The sequence below is a fragment of the Chiloscyllium plagiosum genome, chromosome 14 (genome assembly GCF_004010195.1).
Source record: "Chiloscyllium plagiosum isolate BGI_BamShark_2017 chromosome 14, ASM401019v2, whole genome shotgun sequence".
NCBI classification, from domain to species: domain Eukaryota; kingdom Metazoa; phylum Chordata; class Chondrichthyes; order Orectolobiformes; family Hemiscylliidae; genus Chiloscyllium; species Chiloscyllium plagiosum.
Genome location: NC_057723.1, coordinates 68323007 through 68340636, shown reverse-complemented (window position 1 = coordinate 68340636; position 17630 = coordinate 68323007). Strand labels below are relative to the sequence as shown.

General features: G+C 43.3%; 1 protein-coding gene across 7 annotated transcripts in view; it reads right to left on the bottom strand.

The window, feature by feature from the left end:
- Positions 1-17630, bottom strand: part of LOC122556787 (serine/threonine-protein phosphatase 2A 55 kDa regulatory subunit B beta isoform) — a 564274-nt gene that overhangs the window by 57479 nt on the left and 489165 nt on the right. For all 7 annotated transcript variants that reach the window (XM_043703957.1, XM_043703958.1, XM_043703960.1 and 4 more), the window contains 2 exons: positions 10295-10460; positions 7688-7800 (listed from right to left, as the gene is read on the bottom strand). In XM_043703957.1, the coding sequence (XP_043559892.1) occupies positions 7688-7800; positions 10295-10460 (279 nt within the window). The remainder of the gene's footprint in view (positions 1-7687; positions 7801-10294; positions 10461-17630) is intronic.

Below are 17630 nucleotides of genomic sequence, written 5' to 3'. Positions count from 1 at the left end.
GGTGTTAATAAGCAGGAGTTGCAATGAAGTTGGCAAAGGGCTCGACCAAGGGCCATAGGGATCTGGCATACATCAGTTAGCAAAGAAAACAGGTGCAGGGGTTGATGGAGCGTGAGGAGTGAGGGCTCAAGAGTCAATATTTAACAAGGCAACTAGTACAAAGTCCCATAGAACAAAGGAGAGCCTTAATAAACAGCCCACCTTAGCAGTAGGCGCCTCTGATCCCCATCTGGGGAGAACAGCCTGTCTGCAACATGCACTAAGATTGGGTCTGCCCTTCCCTTCCCCTCCCTCCTGCCAAGGTGGGTGCAGTGAGCTGGAGCCTGTCCCAACCCAGGCTAATCACCTTGGGAGGGAAAACGTGGAGTTCTGGCTCAGGAGGAGGTGGGGGGGGGGGCGCACGGGGACATTACCACCAATACCCACCACTGACTTCTTGTTAAAAAAAAAGCATTCCCCCCAAAAAGAACAAATAGTTAGGTTTAAACAGATGTTCTCTCCTAGGGATGTATCCATTCCCCTGCTTTTATCAGGCAATGCTATTTAACTACATGGTCAATGAACCGTTTTTAATGTGGCCTTCCACCCATGGTGGAATCATTCATCTAGTGAGTCAGCTAACAGTTGGCAGAAGTGGAAGGAAAACGACTGTCACAACTGAATAGCCAGAGAATCTCAGATTCTTGAGCATTACACCCAGGAGGAGTCAGGCTTAATCTCTCAATTTCTGCTGCAGTAAGCAAGCCGTGGCCTCATTTGTTTGTTAAACAGACTGTGTCATCTTGTTATGGAGGCAAGGAAGTGAGTGAGCGGTGTGGAACCAGCTAAGCTGTCACCAGCAGCAAAAGCTCCATCCAAGCGCACCCCATACAGATCCAGCTACAAGCTTTCGGTATTTTTCAGCTATTCCATGGCAATTTTATACATTGTGACCTTCATATTGAATGCTTCAAACATTTATTTTTAAAAGGCCTGCTTAATATTAATATGTGAAATAGTTCAGGAAGAAATGGGGAAGAGAGGCATGAGAGACAGTAATGACCAGTTGAACTGCGAGCAAAAGAAATTTGGAGCAGCCCCTAAAATAAAAAGTTAGATATGGAGAAAACATAAGTGTGCATCATTAGGATTAAAGATCATTTATTGTAAGATAACATCCAGTCTCTTTAATTTCTCTGTACCATACTTTTTCAGCGTACCATTTAAACATATTTGTGGACATTCATGCCTTTTATTATATGACCCAGTCAGAATAAATAGGCTCATGTCTCTTAAAGGATTGAAACGTCAAAGGTGCACCATCCCACAAGGTTTGGGGTGACACTTGGAGAAGGTCTGAAACCTCCCCCCACCCAGTGATGCTCACATCCCAAGAATGAATTTCAAAACATACTGTGACTCATTCTAATCCACACTGTACAGCTGCATGACTCTATTTAAGACCAGCAGCTAATGTAAGCTAGACACAAAAAACAGTGTCGGTTTACAGCCAGAAGATAGGGTGGAAGGAGGGGGTAAGCACTACCTATCATTTCCACCTTACCCCCTCCCCATACTCGATCTCCTGCATATAAACCAACATTTTCCCAGCTCCCATCAGTTCAGAAGAAGGGTCACTGGACCCAAATGTTAACATTGATTTCTCTTCACAGATACTGCCAGACCTGCTGAGCATTTCTAGCAACTCCTGTTTTGTTTATGATTTATAGCATCCTCAGTTCTTTCGGTTTTTATCAAATGTAAGCTATTTATAGTCTGTAGAATCTTGTCTCAGATCAGTTGATAGTATTTGATGTAAGTTGACTCCCACTGAATCCAGATTCTGGGATGAAGACAATCTCCTACCTACAGGGTTTGCTGTAGCTTAGGTATAGCACTGCTGACTCTGGTCGCTGAGTAAATATCAACTCAAAGAGTATCAGCACATGAAGTTGACTCTCTGTCAAATCAATTCAAAATATCATCTGCATGCCTGCACAGTGATATCATCATATACAGTTAGTTGAACAGTGATGTCACTGCGTACAAGTGTCCCTGGGCTTCTGAACATCCAGGTTGAGGCTCAAATGTCACCAATCGTAGGACAGTAATATGAATCTGCGTACAAACATCTATCTGCATGGATTTCCACAGAAACAGAGAGTGCAAAAAAGAGAGAGAGCATGTGAGAGTGAGAGAGTGAATGAGTGAGAGCGAGCACAAGAGCAAGAGATGGAAAAGCCATCGCTCTGTCCTTACTCCCACACAAAGGAATCTGTGTTCCACTCATCCTCCTGTAACACTGATGGTATCCAGATGTGGAAGGGCATTTGCAGGAACAATATGTCTAGTGATAATAAGAGGTTGCTCCAGTTAAGACACTATTTCTATTCCAAACACCTTTGAGGTAAATGATCAGCCATGATCCACACTTGATCCTACATTCCCAGCCTCCTGGGAGCATATGCACACTTTTTCAAAGTACCATCAACACTGAATTAAAGAACTGCATGCTCACAATCTGTTGAGTTGTTGTGTTGGTTCTGTGTGGATGCTGTTCTGTGTCTGTGCTAGGGGTATTGGGCAAAATGTGACATAGTCTATCTCCAACACAAATCCAATTCAAACTAGTAGCTTTCAAGTGCAGTTTGACTGGTACAGTCAGATCCTGAAATAACTGGTGCATGAAATCACATCTAGAAATAGCAGTGCGCCACCTGCCACACCTTCCCAATCTGGAAGACAAGCATACAGGAATAAACAGTCCTACATATCATCAAAAGCTGGCACAACTTGGGTTTGGTCTAGAATTTGATCCACACACACTGATGACCAGCACAATCTTTAGTGCTGGCAGTTGTCCAAGATATTGCTGACTTTTTGTTCTTGGCCTGTGGGCACTGCTGGCAAGATCCACATTTGTTGCCTATCCCCAACTGCTCTTGAACTAAGCAGCTTGGAGCTGGCCATTTCAGAAGGTGATTACGAATGAATCACATGTAGGCCAGACCAGATAAGGATGGCAGATTTCCTTCCCTTAAGGATGGGATTTTGCAACATAGAGACATAGGAAAATAGGTGCAGAAGTGGGCTGTTTGACCCTTTGAGCCTGCTCTGCCATTCAATATGATCATGGTTGAACATCCAGTTCAGTATCTTGGTCCTGCTTTCTCCCATTCCCCTTGATTCTCATAGCCCGAAGAACTATATCTACCTTCTTCTTAAAAATATTCAACGTTTTGGAACAATTGCTTTCTGTGGCAGAGATATTCCACAGGCTCACCATTTTCAGAGTGAAGACATTTATCCTCACCTTGAATTGACTCTCCTGTATCATTAGACTGTGACCTGGTTCTGGATTCCCAGTCATTGGAAAGATGCTTCCTGCGTTTAGTTTACCCTGTCCTTTACAGGTTTCTATGAGATCCTCCCTCATTCTTCTAAACTGCAGTGAATTTCCAGTTTCTCTTCATAAGTCAGCCCTACCATCCCAGGAATCAGTCTGGTAAACCTTCATTGCACTCCCTCCATAGCCAGATATCCTTCCTCAGATAAGGAGGCCAAAACTGCACACAATACTCCAGGTGTGGTCTCATCAAGGTCCAGTACAATCTCAGCAAGTCATTACTGCGCCTGAACACAAATCCTCTTGCTACGAAGGCACGGTGGCACAGTGGTTAGCACTGTTGCCTCACAGCGCCAGAGACCCGGGTTCAATTCCTGCCTCAGGCGACTGACTGTGTGGAGTTTGCACATTCTCCCCGTGTCTGCGTGGGTTTCCTCCGGGTGCTCCGGTTTCCTCCCACAGTCCAAAAAGAAAATGTGCAGGTTAGGTGGATTGGCCACGCTAAATTGTCCATAGTGTTAGGTAAGGGGTAAATGTAGGGGAATGAGTCTGGGTGGGTTGCGCTTCGGTGGGTCGGTGTGGACTTGTTGGGCCGAAGGGTCTGTTTCCACACTGTAAGTAATCTAATCTAAAAAAAAGGCCAACATACCATTTGCCTTTTTCACTGCCTGCTGCACCTGCATGCTTATCTTCAGCAACTGGTGTCCAAGGACACCCAGGTCTCATTGCACAGCCCCCACCTTTTCCAATCCATTGATAATAATCTACCTGCCTGTTTTTGCTCCTGGAGTGAATAATCCAACATTTAATCACATTATACATTATTTGCCATACATTTACTCACTCACTTAACTTGTCCAATCAATTATCCAGTCAATGATTGTTGGTATGGTCACTACTCCTGATACTAGCTTTACATTCAATTAATAAATCTGGAATATGACTTCCGCCAGTGAATACAGTAGATTAGATTGAGTGAAGTGCAAGTAAATCATTGCCTTACCTGAGAGGTGTGTCTGGGGCTTCTGACAGTGAAGAAGGAGTAGGTAAATGGGCAGATGTCACACCCATGACTGCATGGGACGGTGCTGTGGACAAGTGAGGTAGTGATGAGAAATGGAAGAGGAGTGGACCATGCTCTCCGGAAGGGAACGATCCCTGAAGAAGGCTGACAAAGGAAACGAGGGGAATATTTGTCCAGTCATGGCATTCTGTTGCAGATGATGGAAATGGTGACTTATAATCCTTTAGCTTTGGAGGCTGGGGGATGGTGAGGACCAGGGAGACACTATTGCTGTTGTGGGAGGGAACAGAAGGGATGAAGGCAGAAGTACAAGAAATGAGTTGACATCAGCTAAGGGCCCTGAACATCAGGGTAGTGGAGAAGCCTTGGTTTAGGAAAAAGGTGGACATTTCTGATGCCCTCATACAGAAGGTGGCATGATAAAGATGGAGAAAGAGAATGGGCTGAAGTCCTTACAGGAAAGCAGGGTGAGGATGTAGAGTCCAGGTACGGTGGGAGTTGGTGGGTTTGTAAGGGCTCTAGGACCTAGGAAAAGAAAGAGATGTCGTGGAAGGAAAGGGAGGAGTCAGAGATGCAGTAGCTAAAGGTGAGAACAGATGGAAAGTGGAAGCAAAATTGATAAACTTTCCCAATTCTGGGTGAGAGAGGGAAGCAGCATTGATTAAGTCATTGATGTACCAGAGAAAGAGCTATGGATTGGGATCCGAGTAGGACTGGAACAAGAAATGTTCCATGCATCCCTCAAAGAGACAGGCGTAACTGGGACCCAACACGCCACCAACACGCCAAACCCATGTTCACCATAACACTACTTTTTCCAACTGCTATCAGTTCTGAAGAGTTGCTGGACTTAAAATGTTAACTCTGCTTTCTTCTCACAGAGGCTGCCAGACCTGTTGAGTTTCTCCAGGAATTTCTGCTTTCATTTCAGAACTCCAGCATCCACAGTTCTTTGTTTTATGTAATACCCAGATTAATTAGCTCGGGTGACTGGATACTTCCACAATGGCACCATCGTGCCTATGAACTGTAGCTGCACATATGCAGTGAATGCTTCCCCAAGCGTATAAGTATCATCAAGTCCAGTGTTTATGGGCCCTTTCCCAAACTTTCTGATATAAAATAATTTTTCTTTCTGTCAATTATTTATCTTCCTGGCTTGAGGCTACAGATTCTTTCCTGGGCCATTGATCCAAAGATACCAGAAGCCCTGCACTTCAGAATTGAGGTGGTTGGGATCCACCCATTCAATGCAGACCAGGGACCGAAACTGGGGCCTTATGTGTGTGGCACCTGCTGTATTATATAGCACCTTTGCAATGCAGTGATCGTCTGGTTATTGCCTGACTTGCATTACATAGTACTACAATTTATAGAACCTTTGTGAGAACTGAATCAGTTTTGTGTTTGTGATATAGGTACCTACATATGGAAGTGTGTGTATATGTGTTTCATCAAATCCCCAAAAACTACAGTGCAATGAACAACTAGACAAGATAGAAAATAAGAGCAGGAGTCAGACATTTGACCCTTTGAGCCTATTTTGGTGATGTTGGTTGAGGTATATGTGTTAACCAGGGCAATTCTTCTGTTCTTCTTGAAACAGTGACAACATTTTGGCTCAGATTTTGCAGTGGGAGAGACTGTTGACAATAGACAATTGGTACAGGAGTAGGCCCTTCGGTCCTTCAAGCCAGCACCACCATTCATTATGATCATGGCTGATTATCCACAATCAGTACCCTGTTCCTGCCTTATCCCCATAACCCTTGATTCCACTATCTCTAAGAGCTCTATCCATCTATTTCTTGAAAGTATCCAGAGACTTGGCCTCCACTACCTTCTGAGCCAGAGCATTCCATATATTCACGATTCTCTGGGTGACAATGAACTGTGTTTACTGTCACTACCACTTTGTAACTGACTGTAACTTCAGCATGTTGGCCATGTGCAGATGAATGTGGAAATCCTGATGGTGTAATCTGTCACTTCTGATTGGACTTAGGCTGTGCTGTGGACACCTTCCACAATCGCCCACCCTCCATCCCACAAAAAAAACTCTTCACCCAACCCAAGGTCCCCATCTACTCCCACCTCTAGAGCTGCAGACCCCAAAAATCAGCAAGAATTTGAACTTTCCCATTCCCATGTCATTGTCAGAAACCATGTAAAACATTGCACCTTATTCAATCAGCTTTTTAAAGAAAACATGATCGATAAATTTTAATGAACGGGCCCTGAAAATCTGATCATTACACCCCCTGTGCATATCCCAATCATTAACGTGTTAATTCCAACTTGAAAGAGTAGAGAAAAAAAATACAAGGGACAGGAGGGTTTGAGTTATAAGGAAAGGCTGGATAGGCTGGGATTTTTTTCCCTGGAGCGTCGGAAACTGAGGGGTGACTTTACAGAGATTTATAGAATTATGTGGGGCATAGATAAGGTGAATAGCCAAGGTCTTTTCCCCAGCATAGGGGAATGCAAAACTAGAGCACATGGGTTTAAGGTGAGAGGGGAAAGATTTAAAAGGGACCTGAGGTGCAACTTTTTCACACAGAGGGTGGTGTGTGAATGGAATGAGCCGTCACAGAAATTGGTAGAGGCAGGTATGATTACAACATTTAAAAGACGTTTGCTAGAGCACATGGGTTTAAGGTGAGAGGGGAAAGATTTAAAAGGGACCTGAGGTGCAACTTTTTCACACAGAGGGTGGTGTGTGAATAGAATGAGCCGTCACAGGAATTGGTAGAGGCAGGTATGATTACAACATTTAAAAGACGTTTGGCCGGGTACATGAATAGGAAAGGTTTAGAGAGTTATGAAACTAGTTCAATTTAGAATTCCTGGTCAGCATGGACATGTTGGAGCAAAGAGCCTATTTCTGTGCTGCACGACTCTATGATTTTACATCACTTCCTTATGTTTCTTGGCTGGGCATCTGTGAAGTCTTTAATGTGACTGTATGCTTGCACAGTCTAACAAAAGCACTTAGTTCCATTTTGGGGCTCTCCAGTCAAAATGCTGCAACCAATCCTAGTACCCCCACACATGAAAGAGGAGAAATCCACGCACAAGATGACTTAAGGTGCACTGTGCTACCAGTGAACCATTGAGTTACCTTAGGCATATTCATAAAGATTCATCTGAGAGGATGTATCATTTACTTACACACATACAGTTTAACTCTGAACACTATACATTGGACAAGATGAGTAGAACAGCAGGAAGAAGTTGAGTATCAAAGTTATTCAACTTACAATTGGAGTAAAATCCATTTAATCCACTGATCCACTGATAATCTATGACACAGTGTACAACTCAATGAATGATCTTACCCGTAGGGTTGTGATTGTGGAGGGGTCTTTGATTCTACCATCTTCATCCTTCAGGTTGTACCCTTCTGGCCTTTTGTCCCGCTCACTGATTTTCCACAGTTTAACAGTCTTATCTATTTCCAAAGAAAAATTAAATAGTTCAGTTAATCCTACTGGAGATTTACTACATACTCCCTGTGAAATTCTGGCACTCTCACATTCAGGAGGCAAATCCACTTCATTCAGATTACAATGCTGGAATTTATAATAATTCTCACAATAATCTCTGCATGAAGTATCACTTTCTCTTTTCCTTCGGTTACATGATGATGGCTTGCAAATCGAGTTGAGTCATGATACATTTTAAACTGCTTTATGTTTATTTGCATTCAAGAATTAAGAATGGATTGAAACGTGTAGTCCATCAGCAGCTGGAAGGACATCAGTCACGTAAAGGACATTGCCACTAATAATGATGCCATCCAATTACTTCCTTCTGTTGCTTCTCCCCTTTTGCCCACCAAACCAATCACATTCAGGCTCCTCAACCCCAGCCCTAAAACCCACCGTCTTGAATTTTCTCCACAGTCTCATTTGATTCATTTTGTCCAAAGGAGGTTTTCAGTGGCTGCTGCTCCGTCTCTGCTCTGTGGCCTACACCCTGACAGCACAATCCCTGCACTCAGGAAAATCCTCTGGTAAAACCTGCGTCTGGTACTGGCCAGTACAGGACTAGCAACTAGTATGGAATCTGAGCTGCTAAACAAAAGTATCTGCCTGTTGCAGATGGCTAACAGAAATCAGGTGAAACAAATATTATGGTGTGTTGCACAGGCTATATAAAGGGGCAGTTTTACAGGGACTGTACAAGAGAGCATGGCAGTGAGATGAACTGAATAGCTACTTCAAAATGCTAACAGAAGCATGTTGGGCTCAGTGAATTCAGTCTGTGCTGTAACGTTCTATGATTCTAATTTGGCAACAGGACAGGAACAAGAGGTAGGCTGCTTCAATTCCCCATCCCACCATATCAAATGCCCACCACATTAAAAATCTTAGTTCAGGTGACCTTAATCTTTTGCAGCATTGGATGTGAAGAACTGATGAGCCTGTTTTGTTCCCAGAAACGCTGCATAAAACAGCAGCCGCTGGAGATCACATGAATTGTTAATACTATGAAAAATGATCTTTATAATGAGGTTTTCCACCTGCCCATTCTGTACAATGCACAGGACAGCCACATGATACAGATGATGATTGGAATGATTTAAAGTAATATATTTTCCAAATATGTCTTGTTAATGAAACATAGAATGCTCTCAATTGATTGCTATCAGAGAACAAGTTGTGTTAGAATATTTATTAAATATTAACAGGTCTTTGATTCATTACAGCTCCCCCACCCTCTGCACCCCCTCAATCCTTGAATTAACTTTCTCTACCTCATTTCTGTTGTATTAAAAAACAGGGATGCTCTCCAACTCACCTCTCTGCATCAGATGCAATCCATTACAGGAAAAACAGAAGACCAGTTCTCCGCCATTAATTGTGTATGAGGGCAATTTTGTAGTCAGGAATGCCTCTTTTCCTTTCCTCTTGCTCTCTCTTCAATGGGAAAATGTGATGCTTTGGTCTCAGAGAGCTGTACCTACCCAGTGCCACTTTGCTATTCCACATGTTACAGTTCCAAGCTACCTGCGCCTACCTTGTGCCACTGCCTCAATTTAATTCCTGGCAAGCAATTCTAAACCCAGTCACAAATTGTTCTCCCAAATTTACATGTAGAAGTGTCTGCGTAATTGATCTTCACTTTCTAGAGACCTTCAGACACATTTGCAGGGTCGTCAACATTATGTTTCTCCCCAGTGGGAAATGTGTATCCAATCACCACACTTAAAAATACAATTTAGTCATAGTGAGGGTTATTAAACTTGTTTCACAGGCTTTTAATTGCCGTAGTATAAACATCTACAGCAAATTTATCAGCAGATAGAAATGGACAGTTTAAAGTATTGCTCAAATTGACTTTAAACACAACTTTCATTTGGAATTTATAGGACAGGGGTTGGACAGCAGAGTTGAGTGCATAAAATAGGAAACCCCATGCTTGCGGTGATCTGTTTGAGTTGTTACAAATATTAGAAGGGATTGATATGTGCAGAAGAATGACTCTCTTCGATGGCAAGCATCAAGATAAAAGGGATATGATCTTCAAAACAGAGCTGGGTCGACTGACAGGGAAATTGAAACAGGGAAGTTTTTTTCCATGCAGTGTATCGTGAAAATGAGGAGGTTTCTTCCCAGGAAAGCTCTGCATGCTAGAGGTCAGTTGAGATTTTGAAGACTGATATCAAGGGTTGGGTAAGGATATGAAAGGATATGGAGATAAGACAAGTGAATGGAGTTAAGGGACAGATCAGCAATGGAAGGTACAGCTGACCTGAGGGATTAATATAGCCTTTTCCGGGTCCTAATTTTCTTCAACAGTGGCAGGTATGAAATTAGATGACCAAATAACCTTTACTCTCTTCTCCCATTCTTAGGTCCTCAAGTGAACACTGTTTACTTGAAATGGAACAGATTTACAATCTTACATTCAAACCTCAGTAGCATCCACTCATGACATACCATTGGTTGAGAGAAGGAAGTAGGCTGCATTCTGTTGGGGTAGCCACCTGATTTTATTTATCTTCTCTTCAATCTCTAGACTCTTCAGGTAGTCAAACTCCGGTTCATGGCTCTGGAAAGTGCTGTAAACATTATATTCTCCTCTGCGATGAGACTGGTTTTTACTCTGGAGCAAACAAGGGAAAAAAAAAATAATTCCAGAATTATTTTTCCCCACAACACCACAAAACCGATAGGGATATCTATGGTTGTTGCTGGCCTGGCTAAAAATCTCTCTTGATACCACAGTGATTTATAGAATACTCACAGATAATCTTTCAATACTAATCATGGGGAAAGAAGCCACAGGTCATAATGGTAGGGATGCAGAAACGCAGTGCAAAGGGTTTCTCAAAGAGGATTAGTTTATGTAAAGCAGTAATGTGATAGACTCCATAGGCAACCATTGCCAACATCATCATTAAGGGAAGTTACAAAAAAGTGATTTTGTTTTAAATGGGATTCATACCCTGATTTAAATATGTTCAGAAACGACCACAGTTTTTTCTTCCTGAAAGCTGACCCATTATACCAATTGGGTGAGTTGTAGGATGGCAATGCTGAAAAGGCTGCAGAGATCCAGTTTACATCACTACAATCCCAGTTTGCTCAAGTTTCTTTTCCTTGGGGCTTTCCTCTGATATTTTCAGAAGTGTTTTTGAAAAAGAGGTAAGGACTTGGGTTGGAAGAGAATGCCACAGAGACTACTGTTCCTGTGGCTGACCACCATCATCGATTCTGGGGTCATGCTAGGTTCTGAGGAAGAGTCACCGGACTCGAAACGTTAACTGATTTCTCTTCATAGATGCTGCCAGACCTGCTGAACTTTTCCAGCATTTTCTGTATTTGTTTCTGGGATCATGCTGTTTGGTACCCCCACATTCACTCCCCCATCTTCTAATTGTCACCAAAGGGAGACCTCTCCCGAAGCTGTGTTTCCCAAACATTTCCCCAATCCGATTTGTGTAATCGCAGGGTGGAAAATAGTGAGTGGGGGATTAAAGCTGCTGGGTTCTCCCTGAAAAGAGGTGAAGACCTACCTTTTTCCAAGTTGTGGTTGGAACAGTAACTGGGGCTCAGAGGCCAGACGGTACAATTCTACTGACAGATGTAACGAAAAGCACAAATACTTTTAATGCTCTGAAGCTTGTTTAAGTAAGTTGGAAATCTAAGTCTGCAACTGCTGCCTTGAAGTTTGCAACCCCAGCTCCTGCCCCACCAGCCCAGAGGGTCACGACTTGACTTCGAAAACAAACTAATGAAGATGAGGGCATTAAAAGCTTTTGAATGCCTCATTCACCAGTTTTATGGCTGTCTTTGATATCATGTACTACACCATTCAGTGCTGAATGCAAAATGCAACAGAGCCTTGTTAAGACTGTATCCTAGGCAACGGCACAGAATATCTTTCCTTTGGGATAATCATGCTCCTGTACCTCATGTTTTAGGGATTGTGCTGTATCATGTGATCTGAACTCAATAACAAACCTTCTCTTCATCCGTTCCGGCCCCACACACCCTTCGAGTTTTACAATGCCAGGACCAGACGAAATCATGAAATATTTCACCAAAAAGGCAATCTTGTTACGTTTACATTTGCACTCAATCCTCATATAAACCCATCTTGTCAAAACTGGAATGAAAATTAAGATGGACCTTGAATGGGAATCTCACAATGGGATTGCCTCGAGGGCTGGTCAATATATGGTCCTGACCCTGGAAAATACAGACTTAATTGTCTGTCTGCAGCATTCCAGAATTATCAGCAAGCTGGGATCATTAAGGGGAGGTAGACAGGTGCACCAACAAAAATATTGGCATTTCCAAAGAAGAGCTTTATCCAACTGCAGTATCCATACCTCTAGGTTTAAATCTTTAACCATAGCAGATTGCAACAACTAGACTTAATCTTTAAGAACAGCAGAGGTACAATACCTTCTAAGAAGCAAACAGAAAGCTACTGTTTAGCATTGTCATATAAAGATAATGCAGCAACAGCCACCCGTACAGCAGCAGCTACCTCTCCAGCAGCAGTAGGTAAGTAATTAAAACGCTTAAAGAGGTGATTATCTTCTCTTTATGGACACATGTGAACGGTTGTCAATGAACCCCACTGTGTTCACTTGCCCCAAGTGGAGGGTTAAGGCTTATTACTTTTGAAGTTGAACTGTTCACTCGCAGAAAATGGCAAGGTGGCTTGCTGAGGTGCCATACTGCAGCTTAGCCATGGAGTAGTGAAATGAAACTGTACGTGTTTTATTTTACATCTAATCCTGTGATACTGATAGCAGCTGCAATGCCTCCCCATCACTCCATTTGCCTGTGGCTCAGCAGCACTTCCCCCTTGCTCTTAGAGTAGGGGCTGTCAGACTCCAGTGAAAGCAGACAACAGTGTCCTACAAACCTTTTGTTTATTAATTCACGGGGTGAGGGCATCGCTGGCTAGGCAGCATTCATTGCCTATCCCTAATTGCCCAGGGGGCAGTTCAAAGTCAACCACATTGCTGTGGCTCTGAAGTCACATGGAGGCCACACCTGGTAAGGATGACAGCTTCCTTCCCTGAAGGACATTAGTGATCCTGTTGGGTTTTTCCAACAATCAACAATGGATACATGGTCATCATTCGACTCTTAATTCTGGATTTTTAAAACTGAATTCAAATTCCACCATCTGTCGTGGTGGGATTCAAACATAGATCTCCAGAACATTATCTGGGTCTCTGGATTAACAGTCCAGCAATAATATCACTAGGCCATCACCTCCTCATGGTGGCCACCTGCCACTAGAACCCATCCACTATCACTGATCAGATGGCTACCTGCAGAAGAAACATGTTAACCAGCTGTTTCCCATTCTTTGAGGCTTCTGGGTATGCATTGGAAATGTGTTCGGCTGGGACGGGGGAAAAGTACTGACTTTGGGTTCTTCACGACCTATAGAGAAAATGTTATTCTTGACAGGATCAATCATCTAAAAAAGAATCTGTAGTTTTCTGGTACATTTAGCGGTGAGAATTGTTAGTGAATCATTGAGGAGGAATGAATTCAGGAGTGTCATTAGATGGTCAAAGAAGAACTCCCTAAGGCTCCTTTGAAGGCAGCCTCCAAACCCATGACCCCTACCATCTAGAAGGACAAGGGCAGCAGGCACATGAGAACACCACTATAAGCTACCCTCTGAGCCACTCACCACCTTTACTTGGAAATATATCACCATTCCTTCACTGTTGCTGGGTCAAAATTCTGGAACTCCATCCCTCATGACATTTTAGTTGTCACTGTAGTGGAAGGATTGTAACAGTTTAAGATGGTAGCTCACCAGCATCTTGTCCAGGGCAATTAGGGATGGCCAATGAATGCTAGTCAACCTAGGAATGCCTACATGTCATGAAAGGAATTTTTAAAAAGTACATTTGAAAACCAAGTCAGAGTTCAAGAACAGGGAGGCAGGGAGTGGTGCTTTACAGGGATTAGTGCTGAACCTACCCTTATGGTGAATAAATGTTTTGGAATTAAAAGCACAATTCAATATGTGCAAATTAACATCCAATTGGGTGGTGTGTCCAGGACGATTCTGACAAGATAGGGGAAGATATTAACGTACTTACAGTGAATGAAATGGCAAATAAACTTTAACATAGTTAAGTGAAATGTGGTGCTTTTGGTGGAAGAGCAAGGGAACGAAGTGTCTAAATGAGGTGGGGGAGCAGAAAGGATAATCTGGGGATGCAGATGCATGAATCATTCAGAGTTATGATAACTGAATAAATTATGAAAAAGCAAGAACAGCACTGAGGAACATTTTAAGAGATAAGACTGAGAAACAGAAAGGTTATGCTGATCTTCTATGTACCTAGAGCCAGGCATGGAAGTATTGAGATTAGCTTTGATCTACATATAACAAAGTGGATTTAGAGCCAATGTAGATAGTGCAATATATTTAGAGGAAGTAAGTTTTGCAATCAGATAACATCTTTTAGATCCCATGAGGGACATCACGAAGTATCTTTTCATACAAATAGTGGTGAAAACATGAACCCTCTTGCTCTGAGAAGGCTGTGGATCAATTGGATATCAAGGTACCTGTAAATGGATCGAGGGCTGGAATACAGTTACAACAAGATCAGCCTTGATCAAAATGGACAGTCAGATAGGTTCTGAGTGGCCTACTCCTGATCTTTACTAAGTACATTATTACCATCTTTCAATCACAGTATAAACATGTACTATTCATCATCAAAGCTTTGTGGTAGCAGAGCTTCAGCAACAGCCCAGCTATGGAAGGTATTGAACTCTGGAGACACATGTTCCCATATCCCAGCATAACTAATGTAACCCCACAGTTCTCTTGCCAAGTCTCAGTTTCCTCATTAACAATAATATATTTCCAGGCCGCCATCAAACCTGCTCCACCTGGACTCAGCACTGCAAAACAACATGAAATGGGTTGGCTCTGAGCTAGCAGGATTCCCACTCACATTCACCATTTGAGGGCATGTCCTGGAATAGTGTGATCTGGACAAGGTTGAACAGCAGTGTTTCGATCAACAGCCTGTTGACACACTCTGTCTAGTTCAGTAGCTGGCTACTCTCACATCTGTATCAGGAGGTTGTGGGTTAAAATCCCACACTAAAGATGGAGGTGCACAACCAAGGCTGACACTGAGGTGCTCAAAGCACACATGGAGCATCAGAGATGCTGCATTATAGATGTGACATTAAACTATAATTTTGTCTGCCTTCTTAGGTGAATTCAGTGAAGAGCAGCAGGGGAGTACTACTCTGGCCAATATTTATTCCTAACCAACAACTTGTAAACAGGCTCCCTGGTCATTAGAACATTTCTGTTTGTAGGATCTTCCCATACCCCATAAATTGGCACAGTATGTCACTAGCTGTAAAGCAGTCTGGCATATCCTGAAGCCATGAACAGTGCTACAGAAACACAAGTTCTTTCTATAGTCTTGCAAGTTGAGGTGCTGGTGTTCAAAGCACTTTAGCTCAGCACGAAGGAAGAAACAAGATTAAACTTGTACGAGCAGGTGCAGTTAACAGTGGGACCAGTAATCAGTTTCCTGTCTTTATTAGTCTACTCTCTTGACAATACCCACAATTTGAAAGCTTGCAGAAACACACCATTAGTTCCTCTCTATGGGAGAGCTATGTTATGTGATTTAATTTCGATTTTTTCGATACTGACTTCGACGCTGCTGTTTACTGGTTAGAGAATGCAACTCCAGGACAATGATTAGTGTGCGTTGTGAGCTGATTGATAGTGACACAAGTGCCTAAGGCTTTTTTTTCCTGATTCGAGCATTGGCAGTTGGGAAATCAGTGAATACAAGTCAAAAACTGAGGGTGGATACTGTCAGATTTCACGAGACAAATAACAAATACACCTGTGGGCCTGGTTTCAACCAACAGCACTCATTCATTTCCTTGGGGCCTTAATGCTAAGATCTTATTGTAGCCAATCCAAACTTGCTCCTCAGCTCCCTGTGGTTCACTGGGTAAATACATGCCCTACTACTGAACAAAAATGTCTCAATCTATGATCCTAGCTGTGTTCAATGCCCAGACATGGACAGGGAAAAGCACATGGTTTCAGTTGCTGATCATTATCCAGTGATCTCCACTGGTATCTCAATGCCATATTCCTGCCTCTCCCTCCCCATAACCCTTGATGCTTTTATGATCTAAAAATTTATATCTCTTTCTTGAATATATTCAGTGACATGACCTTCACAGCACTCTGTGGTAGAGAATTCTATAGATTCACAGTCCTCTGAACGAAGAAGGTTTAGATTAGATTACAGTGTGGAAACAGGCCCTTCGGCCCAACAAGTCCACACCGACCCACCGAAGCGCAACCCATCCATACCCCTACATTTACGGGCAATTTAGTATGGCCAATTCACCTGACCCTGCACATCTTTGGACTGTGGGAGGAAACCGGAGCACCCAGAGGAAACCCACGCAGACACAGGGAGAACGTGCAAACTCCACACAGTCAGTCCCCTGAGGCGGGAATTGAACCGGGGTCTCTGGCGCAGTGAGGCAGCAGTGCTAACCACTGTGCCACCGTGCTGCCCACAAGGTATTTCATCTCCGTCCTAAAGAGGCCTACCTTGTATCCTGTAATAGGATTAGGGTTAGTGTCCCTTGTTCTAGACTCCCCACCCAGGGAAAACATCCTCCCTGCTTCGAATCTGTCCAACTCTGTTACAATTTCAGGTGTTTCAATCAGGTCAGAATCTGGAAACCGAACGTCTCTAACACTTTCTCACTCTGCCTTCTGACGTCTGCACTTTGAATAAAAATCGTACCCACTTCATGCGCATCTCCAAGTCAGAGACTGATTCCAGGGTCCAGGAAGTGGTAGAGGCTGGTACAATTGCAATATTGCTCCCCCTCTATAGTCTTGCTGCCAGCTTTCCATGAAGTCACTTCCACGACGAGCTCTGAGAATACTGAATGGGGCGGAGGGAGTATGCTTGTGGTTGTGGAACCAGGCTGAAGGCTAATCTGGAGCAAACGTTTTGGGCCTGTTGCTGTTCTGTCACTGTCATTTGGCGCAAATCCTGGAACTCCCGACCTAACAGCATCATGAGGGCCCCTGCATCACATAGACTTCACCAGGTTCACATAACCTCCAACATCTCAAGTGCAACTGGGGATGAGCAATAAAGACCAACTCCTACTCTAAGAACGTTTGGTATGCTTTCCTTTATCGGTCAGAATATGGAGTACAGGAGCTGGGAGATCACCTTGCGGCTGTACAGGACATTGGTTAGGCCACTATTGGAATATTGCGTGCAATTCTGGTCTCCTTCCTATAGGAAAGATGTTGTGAAACTTGAAGGGGTTCTGAAAAGATTTACAAGGATGTTTCCAGGGTTGAAGGATTTGAGCTATAGGGGAGAGGCTGAACAGGCTGGGGCTGTTGCCCCTGGAGTGTCGGAGGCTGAGGGATGAGCGTATAGATGTTTACAAAATCATGAGGGCATGGATAGGATAAATAGACAAAGTAATTTCCCCGGGGTCGGGGAGTCCAGAACTAGAGGACATAGGTTTAGGGTGAGAGGAGAAAGATATAAAAGAGACCTAAGGGGCAACGTTTTCATGCAGAGGGTGGTATGTGTATGGAATGAGCTGCCAGAGGATGTGGTGGAGGCTGGTACAATTGCAACATTGCTGGCAGGTGGGACTAGATTGGGTTGGGATATCTGGTCAGCATGGATGGGTTGGGCCGAAGGGTCTGTTTCTCTTCTGTATATCTCTATGACTCTATGAATAT